The 10,560-nt window shown below is 59.9% G+C and overlaps 1 protein-coding gene across 1 annotated transcript in view; it reads right to left on the bottom strand.

Moving 5' to 3' along the window:
- Nucleotides 1-9,652, bottom strand: part of ADAMTS7 (ADAM metallopeptidase with thrombospondin type 1 motif 7) — a gene marked incomplete at its 5' end in the record, with an annotated part of 34,911 nt that extends 25,259 nt beyond the window's left edge. Inside the window, 8 exons of the mRNA XM_015638426.3 lie at nt 55-199; nt 3,352-3,495; nt 4,082-4,231; nt 5,235-5,359; nt 5,881-5,964; nt 6,611-6,807; nt 8,596-8,767; nt 9,278-9,652. Coding sequence (XP_015493912.1) covers nt 55-199; nt 3,352-3,495; nt 4,082-4,231; nt 5,235-5,359; nt 5,881-5,964; nt 6,611-6,807; nt 8,596-8,767; nt 9,278-9,652 — 1,392 coding nt within the window. The remainder of the gene's footprint in view (nt 1-54; nt 200-3,351; nt 3,496-4,081; nt 4,232-5,234; nt 5,360-5,880; nt 5,965-6,610; nt 6,808-8,595; nt 8,768-9,277) is intronic.
- Nucleotides 9,653-10,560: the final 908 nt, after the last annotated feature.

Raw genomic sequence — 10,560 nt, 5'->3', positions numbered from 1 at the left:
TCCATCCCAGATCAGCCCCAGCAGAGCCCCCAGGCCCCCAGGGGACCCCCTTACGTCCATGTCGTCGCAGAAGGTGGAGTAGGGGCCGTACTGCAGCCGGCACTGGTGGCCCACGTCGTACAGGACACCCGGGGGCACCAGGGGAAAGTCCAGCACCTCCCGGGCCGGGGGGTCATCCAGGCACAGCCCCCAGCCCCGGCTGCAAGGGAGAGCAGGGCAGGGTCACCAGAGCTGTCCCAGCCCTCCGGCTGAGCCGGGGAACCAGGACAGGGAGCAGGCAGCATTTCCCAGCCACACCACCCTGGAGCTGCTCCGCTGTGCACCGGCTCCTCCCCGGGCTGGGAGCCCCCAGAGTGATCCCCCAGGTCCCCCCGGCTGGCAGGACACGCCTGAAGGGACAAAGACACCAGGGGCAGCAACCACGAAGGTCCCTGCAGGCCCTGCTAACAGGGATAAAGGAGGCTGCCAGCAGCCAAACGTGCTCATCACCCCCATGCTGCTGCCACAGAGGGCTCAAAGCAGGCTGGACAGGATTTCTCTGGAGCAGAGGTGGCACTGGAGTGGCCAAGGCAGGCGGTGCCTCCCTCTGCTCCTGCTGCTCCCACACTTCCCAAACACACACGGAATTGGCACCAGTGCAGCCCGTGGTGTTGATTTAAACAAACTCGTTTCCAGCTTGGTTCCGAGCCTCTGGCAAGGCTGTGGCGGTGGATCAGATTACTCGGTTTGTTGTGATTGGGAACGGCTCTGAATGAACTCGAAATGAAGATTCCTTTTTAACCCCAGCCAGCAGCAGGGAGACAAGGGCTGGAAGCAGGAGAGCTGCTGCTTTGGGGTGCTGGCAGAGCCAGGGGGTGATGGCCAGCAGAACCAGCACCCCCTCCTCCCTTCCCCATCCCACCCACCGAGCTCCACACCGGACACTGCACACAGCTCCCTTGGCTGGGGTCAGCCCCTCAAACTCCCATGTATATCCTCACTGAAATACATTTTCCTAAGGGAAAAACCAGGAAATGGGTTGCTGTCAGCAGCCCAGGGGCTCGGAAGTCTCGGTTTCCCAGCTCCCAACAGCAGGAGCTCGGTGGGAAGGGCAGGGTGGGGTGGCTGAGGGTGATGTGGGGCTGAGCTGGGGTGGATGGAGCAGGGACTGGGCAGCTGGACACAGGGTCCTGTGTCAGGCACAGCCTGCACGGCACCTCCACAGGGATTTCCACAGAACCACACACCCCTGGAATGGTTTGGCTTAAAGCTCATCCCAATCCTGACACTTGCAGTGTTTTCTCTAGAAACAGGACTGGTATCCCTGCTGGAAAAAGCCCTGGCTCAAGCAGCTCACCCTGGATGAGCCCCAGTGTGACACTGGTGCTGCCCTGGGCTCTTCACACTCTGCCTGTTTGGGTCCCAGCCCTGGGGCCCCACAGGTCCCCCCTACACTGTCCCCAGCTCCTCTGACCTGCTGGGAGCACTCCCTGTCCTGCCCCAGCTCACAGAGGGGTCTCTGTCCAGTCTGGGGCTGATTGGGATCTGCCTCAACTTCCCAGCTTTTCCAGAATTTATTTCTTTGTTAAATACTTCACAATCATTCTCCTGGTCTGTTCAATCGGCTGAAACACATCTCCAAGCAGGGAAAAATTGGCCTGAGTTTCGCTCTGGCTTCCAGGGATCTGCAGTAAATCCCAGTCCACAGGGAAAGATGCAGGGGCCTGCACTGCTCTGCCTGTCCCAGCCCGTTCCTTAACAAGCTGGGGGACGGAGTGGATGGAACAATGATTAAATCCCCATCTGTGAGCAGCCTGAGAGGATCTGCAGATACATTTGAGAGCAGGATTAAAATTCCAAAAGCTCCCAGAGAACTGGAGGAAGGGTCCAAAGAATCCAGGACAGAATTCAACAAAAACAAAGGCAGAGCTTGGAGCTTGGGAGGGGTGAGCTGCACAGCCATGGAGATGTGGGGCTGGCGGGGGTGGCACGGGCAGGGCAAGGCCAGCAGGCCCCAGGCCCTGGCAGGAGGAAGATGATGGAAGAAGAGCTCCAGAACTGTGGGAAGAGGCTGAAAATCTGCTTGTCTGATGTAGAGCAAAGACTGAAGGGTCCCTCCAGCACCAGAGCATCACCAGCCACCCTGTGCCAGCATCCCACGCTGGCCTGAGCGAGGGGACAGCTTCCCTGGGGACAGCACTGCCACAGCAGGGACAGGACCTGTCCCAGTGTCCCCTCGTGTCCAGGCAGACCCTGACTGAAGCCCCAGCTGCAGCCAGTGCTGACCACAGTGCCGGGGAATCGCTTTCCAACACTGGGCTGTGCTTGTGAACTAAGAATTATCTTGTGTAAAATAATAATAATCACCATTGGAGAGCGTGGTTCTTCCAAAGGTGGGGTCTGTTCCAAGCTCAGCCAGCTCAGCAGGGTCCCTTTCCTGGCTCCCTCCCTCCTGCCAGCACCCCGTTAGAGCAGCTCCTGTCCCTGCTGTCCCCAGGGGTGTCACAGCGCTGGCAGAGCTGCTCCTTCTGGGGCAGCAGAGACACAAACCCCAGCAGAACAGCTTCCAGCTGCTCTGTCTCCCCATCACAGCTCACAGCAGCCCAGGCTCATCACGAGCAGGAAATTCTTCATCCCCAAGTGAAGGTTAAAAGCAGCGGGCCAAGAGCGCTGCGGATGCGGGAAAGCTCGGTTGCTTTAAAGCCATAAATCAGCAGGAATTCCTCCTGCCCGGGGCCAAGCCCACACGTCCCAGGCTGGGATTTGGGAGCGAGGGCCTGGCCCTGGCCTGGCTCTCCCCTCGCTGCTCCTCACTGTTTCCAAACCTCCCCCAGCAAGGGAGGAAAATGTTCCTCCAGTGCAAGCTGACAAACCAAACCCCGGGCTCTGCTCCTTGGAACTTCCTAACAACGGGCTGAAAATCAGCCACGGGTGCTAAAAATAAACAAAGGCAGGGAAGAATTTGGCTGGGCCTGGTTTGCCCATGTCAGGCAGCCGGAATGGAAGAGATTCTGCAGAGGGAAAACACCCCGGTTTTATCTGTGCAATCCCAGCCCCTGTGCCCCCACCACAGCTCCTGACCCCCCTTCACAGCACACAGGGAGCAACCCAGGGAGGATCCACGGAATCATGGAATGGTTTGGTGGGAAGGAATCTTAGAGCTGATCTCATCCCAGCCCTGCCATGGGCAGGGACCCCTTCCACCACCCCCGGCTGCTCCGAGGACACCCCCAGGGATGGGGCAGCCACGGCTGCTCTGGGCAAAGACCCCCAACACTCTGAGAGAGAAGATCTCAGAGGTAAGAGCAGCCCCCATGCCTGGGTCCCACCCCCAGGTGCCAGCAGTGAGGAAGAAGAGGAGGAAGCACTCACTCGAGGAAGCGTGTGATGTACTCGCGGCTGCAGCGGGACCAGGTGAGAGGGGACGTGTCATACAGGAGCTGTGGAGACATGATGAAAGGTCTTTTCCCAACTGGCTCACAGTCATTGCTGCTTCCATCATGCTGAATCCCAAAACTGTGTAAGAGCACAGCCCACGGAGGGGAGGTGAGGCACGAGCAGCACAGCCAGCACAGCCACCGCTCCCGGCCCCGGAGAGGGGACCTGCCCTGGGGTGACAGCCCTGAGCCTTGGCCCGTGCTCTCACTTCAGCTTTCCCACTGGAAACACAGGAGTACTCAGCAAGGTCATGCTGGTGGGTGTTTTCCCACACACAGATGTCTGCTGGGAACTGCAACGTTCGAGTGACCTTGTCAAAATCTGACTGAGACTGGGGCAAGCAAAATTCTGTCACTGATGTTACAGACAGATCCTGCTTTAAAACTCCTCAGTGGGCAACCCCTGCACCAAAACCTTCCCAGCCCAGGACCATACACAAGTGCAACTTCTCCAGCTTGGATTAGGTGGTTCTCACTAAACCTGGGACATCCCCAAACTCAACTCTGGGATGAAACCCTCAGGGAGCAAGGGAGTGTTTACAGCCCTGAGGAACCGCTTGGGAACCATCTCCCAACTTCCCCCCATGCCTTCTCCAGCCCCAGGGTGCACGTAGAGGAACGGGGGAGGAGGAGGAGGAGGAGGAGGAGGAGGAGGAGGGAGGTACCTGTGTCCGAGCTCGTGGGCCACGGTGAAGGCGAGGGGCAGCCCCGTGTCCTCGTTGATGTTGCAGCTCCGGTGGGGTTGGCACATCCCGGCCACGTGGGACAGCCCCAAGGTCTCACAGGGCCTGTTCATGGCTGCACAGATGTCCTTCCTGGGCAGGGGGACCGGGACACACGGACAGACAGACAGACACAGAGCAGACAGGGCGTTGGAAGGCGGCAGGACACACGGACAGCGGCCAAACAGGAGCGGGAATGGAGACATCCAACATCCTTCCACAGGGGAAACATTTCTGACCTTTCCTTTCCCCTCTCCTCTCCCAGTATCCCCAGCCCATGCCTGAGGCTGATTAATGGGAGCTGCTGGCCGGCCTGGCTACGTTTATCCCCTTGTATAAATAAAGCTGATGCTGGGGATAATCAAGCAAGGCCTTGGGGAAGCACATCCCAGAGGTGCTGTGGTTTTCCAGGGCAGCTCCAGCCACCCAGGAAGAACAGCTCCAAGGCCTCAAGTGCCTCATTTCTGCTACAAAGAAACCTCCCAGAGAAGATAAAGCAGCTGTGGGTTGTGAATCACCACCAAACCACCAGGACAGGCAGCCCAGGGCAGCCTGAAAGCCTCAAAGCAGGCTCTGACTGCAAGGTACACAAACTTGGCCAGAGGCAGGAATTCCTGCCAGCTCCATGGGAGGCCAGGGGCTTCCCAGAGGCTCCTCTGCCAAGGCCAGCCTGGGAGGGTAAAAAGGAGAGATAATCCAGTGTACAACTGCTGGGAGGATCCAGCCCTTCTGGGGCTTGGCAACAGGGCCACGGTGAAAACCTGGCTTGGAAAGCCCAACTGGGAGCTGTGCCCGGGTTTAAACCTGAGATCTGAGACCAGCCCAGAGAATCACAGACTCATGGAAAGGTTTGGGTTGGAGGGGATCCTAAAGATCATCTAATTCCAACCCCCTGCCATGGGCAGGGCCACCTTCCACAGCAGCTCCAGCGTCAGGAACCATCCCCAATTCCACATTACAGACCTGACCCGCTGTGTCCAGGCAGGGAGAGTGAGACTCCAGCAGCCCCCAGGGAGGTGTTTCCCTGCCTGCCCCCAGCTGCAGCCAGGTGAGTTTTTGGCTGCCACAGCCCCAGACCCGTGCGTGGGCTGCACACCTGGTGAGCAGGACGGCGACGTCGTGGTGCAGGGGGTGCGAGTCTCCCTTCACGTTGATGCTCTTCTGCCACTTGCAGAAGCTTTTCAAGGTGTTGTCTGCGTGGTGGGAGATCTTCAGGTCCTCCTGCCAACACAAAGGGAGATGTGCTGGAGCTGTTTGGATCTGGGGATGGGGAGGGGTCTGACCCCAGACACGTCAGAGTGGGAGTGACTGCCATCCAGATGGAATTGCTCCATGTTTATGGCTTGTGGGCTGGGTGGGAAGACAGCCCTTTTCCTGCTGTCTTTTCATCTGTGGTTCAACCAAAACATTAAATCATCCAGTGACAGGGGTTAAGAACCACTGCAGAAAACCCCCTGTGCTGGCTGAGAGTGAAGGACGTGGCTGTGGAGACCCTGAGTGGCCTCAGGCCCCCCAGGGCAGCTTGGACAGGACCACCCAGTGACCCAGAGCCCTCTGCCACCACAAACCACCCCAAAACCTGGGCTCTGCAGCTCCTCTGCCCACGCCGTCCCTGGCTCTACAGCCAGGACAAGGAGGCAAAGGTGGGTTTCTCCCCCACACACTCAGCCAGGCCACGAGGACAGCCCAGGAGGGAGCCTGCTCTTCCAGCCCAGCCCAGCCTGGCACGGTTTGGCCCTCACCTCCTCGTGCTCCAGCAGGATGAGCCGCACTATGGCGATGTTGATGGGGTTCCCGATGCTGGCGTGGTGGAACAGCCCGGCCACCTGCAGTGGGACAGCCATGGGGACAGAGCTGGGTGACAGAGCAGCCAGGACACTGCTGCTGCCACCTCCAGCCGCAGCACCAGCAGCTCCTGCAGGGGAAGCCGCTGCAGGCTGCCCACAGCATCTCAGGAATTCCCCACATGGGAGGCAAGAACAGACACGGGCCATGAAATCCATTTACACTTGATAGGATCAGTGCAGACACTGGAACTCAGCCAGGAACGCCCGGGGAACCCCTCTGCTCTCACTCCTATTGGGAGTGTTTAACATCTCAAAGGATGCCTTAACATCTTTGGGTGCCTTCAGCACCCCCCAGGAACCCGGGGATGTTACCTGAGGTCCTCTGCCCAACCCCAGCCTCTCCTGGCATCAACCAAAGCTTTTCTCTGCAGTGCAGAGGTGAGCAGAGGGACAGACCGAGCCACCCCCTCTCCTGCTTGGCACCAGCAGAGCCCCCCAACTTCCCAGCAGAGACCACCAGGACCTGGCTCTGCTCGCCTCAGCTGTCCTCTGGCACCTCCACGGGGGGAAGGAGCCTCCAGCCCCAGGGAAGGTGACCCTGCCCGTGCCAGGGGGGCCTGGCTGAGCTCTGAGTGCCTCCTCACCCAGGGTGTTCCAGGCCTTTCGTGGCTCCCCGTGCACTCACCATGTTCATGACGGTCAGCACGTACTTCTCAACGTTGGCACTGCCGTGGAACTCCACCATCTTGGTGTCTGCCACCACCAGCGTCTCCACCCACTTCTCCCTGCTGATGGAGCGCCGCTTGATCCTTCTCCTCCTCTGCTGCCTCTGCTCCCACCTCTCCCTGCGCCGCTCAGACCGCTCCAGGCCTTCCCGGGACTCTGAGACATTCGAGGGGAAAAAAACGACTTTTTTCCTTCAGAAAACGCCTGCAACTTCAATATCTTCTTTTTTAGTCCAAAGGAATCACCTTTGATGTGGAGAAGGCTCCACACTTAGACCCCTAACTCAATAACTCACGTGTGTTTTGCTGTGCTCTGTTCCAAAGGACTCTGAGCTCAGCCTGCTGCGTGTGAGCAGGACACAAAAACAATAAACAAAGCATTTGAAGGAATTTCTTTGACCAGAAGAGGGTTTGCAGTATTCCACAAGGAACAGGGAGCCTCCCAAAGCAGAGCCCTAGCGTTTGTGTGGGCACAGGAGTTTACAGACAGCCCTGCAGAGGTGCTTGAGAAACAGCCTGAGAACAAAACCCCGGTGGCTCAATGTTTTGGGTCACCCCAATGTGAATTTTTCAGGAAGGGACAGTTCCCATCAGGATAAACTCTGTGCCCCCAAAGCCCAGCGTGCTGGGCAGGCAGGGACACTGCAGGGACACCGCAGGCCAGCACAGAGATCCCCTCACAGACCCAGACTCTGCTCCTGCCCCAGGGGAAAGCCGGGAATGTTGGTGGGGCTGAGGAGGAGGAGGAGAGCTCGGCGCTCCTCACGCACACCAGCCACTGGGAATTCTCCAGCGGGGACTTTTCCTGTGACGTGGCTCCAAGAGCGAGGTCAGGGTCAGCCCCAAGCTGGGTGAAGGCTTTACAAACCTCATCCCACACAGTGGGAATCGCTTTCATGGACAGTTTCTGAGGGCTCAGCCTCACTTCCCTAACAATGGTCTCCCACATTTCCTGGGCTGCACTGAACGTGTGCTGTGAAAGGGCATTTTATCCCCCAGCCTGAGAAATCCCAGCTCTCCGGACCTCTTGTCAATTGCTGTGACAGTCTGATCCCATCAGCTTCCTCAGAGCTCCTTCCCATCGTGTCCCTGAGCTCCCAGGGGGCTCCTGGGGCATTTCCCCCGGGATGATCCCTGTCAAACAGCCCCCAGCTGAGCAGCCCTGGCCTGAACAGGAGCTGAACAACGCCAGCAGCATCTGCCTGTGCTGGGCAAAGCAAAGAACCACCAGCAGAGCTCAGGGAGAGGATGGCAGACACCAAAACCCTACAGACTTCTTTGAGATTCCTCTGCAGGGCATGCCCAGCACACCCACCCCGCTAGCCCTGATTACAGAGATCCACATGAGCTACACACAGGCCTTGCTATACCCAGAGAAATTAATTTGCAAAAATAGACTTCAAAGTCCAGAGTGGACTTGAGTCAAGAACAGACTTCAAAGCCTAGAAGCAGCCATTAAGATTATTGCCACAGATTAAATAATTAATTTAGATTATCAGAAGAATGCCTGAAGATAACCCTATTACAGAAGCAAACCCCAGTTTGTGAAAGCAGAGAGCTCCAGGAAATGTGCAGCACGTAATGCACTGCAGCTCCATCAGGGAGTAAAGTGCCCATGAGCTTCTGGGAATGCACTGAATTCCCCAGCACTTGAAATCCTGGATTTAGGAGTTTATCCAGCCCATCTGCTGTGCACAGGGAAGGACCCACATGCACTCTGCCCACAGTGGGAACTCCCGGGGCAGCGACCGAGTTCCACTCCCAAAGTCCAATGCCCTGGCAGGTCACAGAGCAAGGTTTTCATGGAAATGCAAGCAAATGCTCTGTCTGCACATCATCCCCGTGCCAGCATGGCTGGGAGCAGATGAGGGCGAGAGGCCCGAGGTGCAGCAGGACCCAGCAGGTCCCTGGTGTCACAGACCCTGGCCAGAGGAAGGGACAGTACCTCGCACGCCGCAGGATTCCCGCGGGGCCGGGGCTCTCCTGCCCTGCTCCGCCCTGTCCTTGGGCACCTGGCGCTTGTAGATCCTGTGGGGCTGTGCTGTCCCCTCCTCCCGAGGGCTGCTGGACACGGGCTCGATGAAATAGTCCTCGTTCATCAGCTGGAACACGCCTTTCTGCCAGGGAGACACAAAGTGGCACCGTGAGGCCACCCCAGCTCACCCTGAGCAGCCCGAGCGAGTGACCACGGAATGACAGCACCACGGAATGCTTCGGGTGGGGAGGGACCTTAAATCCCCCCCAGTGACATGGCAGGGACACCTCCCACTGTCCCAGACTGCTCCAAGCCCATCCAGCCTGGCCTTGGGCACTGCCAGGGATGGAGGGGCAGCCCCAGCTGCTCTGGGAATCCCAGCCCAGCCTCTCCCCACCCTGCCAGGGGAGAACTTCCCAACATCCCAAACAGGTAAATAAATCCATCCCCAGAGAGCTCCCAAACCACTGCAACCCATGGGAAATTCAGTCAGCTCATCCATGGCTGTGCCACACCTCTGTGATGAGATGCTGCCTCTGCTGCTGCTGCTGCTGCGAATTTTGGTGCCACTTTGGGCAGAACCAAGGGTTCCACCCCGCTCCTGCTATTCCCGCACGGACTGAGGCTGCGGGTGGCTCGGGGCTGTACTCACCAGCCCATCGCAGGTGCTGAGGGCAGCCAGCCCCCGCTGCAGCGCCCGGCCCCGCACCTCCCCGATCATGTGGCAGGAGTTGTAGGAGTGAGGCTGGATCTTGGCACCGGCGATGCCCCCGAAGCGCCTCTCGCTGACAAACCCCGGAGCCAGGAGGTGCCTGTTGAGGCTCAGGTTGAATTTCAGGGGTTGCCCTCGGTACTGCAGCTCATAGAAGGCGGGAAGTTTGCTCCTGGAGGCCGGAGACCTCCGGTGGAGGGCCCGGTGGGACAAGTCGTAGGACAGGAAGGATCCGCTCTCGTCGACCTTGATGGGATGGACGATGTCGCTGGCGGAGAGCGGCGGGGGCGGCCCTGGGGAGAGGGGGTGCAGTGGTTACCTGCGGGATTCTTCACCTTGCCCCCCACACTCCCTCCTCCCGTGGGGACAGGGACCGCAGCTGGGTCTGGTCACCGGAGCCCACCGGGACGGCACGGAGCAGGGACAGCAGCGACCCCCGGTCAGGGCTGGGGCTTGCCGGGGGGCAGAGTGAAGGTGAGGGCGAGGGGAGTCAGGCAGCTCCGGAGCTCGGCTCTGCCCCGGCTGGCCCCGGTCACCACGCACACGCTCCCGCTGTTAAACTCCGGCTGCCAGTAAAAAAATCACCGAACAAACAACGAAACCAACTCCGCAAAAATCAAATCCCCACTTTGAGACGATGCTGGGGACGCCGTCTCTAAAGGCAAAGCATTCCCGGGCAGGGAGCGCCCCGGAGCCTGCCCAGCCCGGGGCTCAGCGCTGCGGCCGCGGGGAGCCGGGACCGGCACCGGGGCTCCACCGTGCCCAGCCCGGGGGGCGAGCGGGCAGCGGCGGGGCCACCGGGCTCAGCGACCCGCCGAGCGCCCCGCGAGCATCCCCGCGGCACCCGGCACTCATTTCCACGGGCATCCCGCCCGCATCGCCGCCGACACCGGGAGCTCATCCCGTTCATCCCCGCCGACACCGAGCGCTCATCCCGCTCAGCCCCGGGGACACCGAGCGCTCATCCCGCTCAGCCCCGCCGACACCGAGCGCTCCGACACCGGGCGCTCATCCCGCTCAGCCCCGCCGACACCGAGCGCTCATCCCGCTCAGCCCCGGGGACACCGAGCGCTCATCCCCGCCGACACCGAGCGCTCATCCCGTTCATCCCCGCCGACACCGGGAGCTCCAGGACATCCCGCCCGCCTCGCCGCCGACACCCGGCGCTCCTCCCCGCGGGACCCCGCGCCCCTCCCGCGGTCCCCGCCGTGCTGTCCCCGCGG

The sequence above is a fragment of the Parus major genome, chromosome 10 (assembly GCF_001522545.3).
Source record: "Parus major isolate Abel chromosome 10, Parus_major1.1, whole genome shotgun sequence".
In the NCBI taxonomy this organism is placed as follows: Eukaryota; Metazoa; Chordata; class Aves; order Passeriformes; family Paridae; genus Parus; species Parus major.
This window is presented reverse-complemented; position numbering and strand designations above follow the sequence as displayed.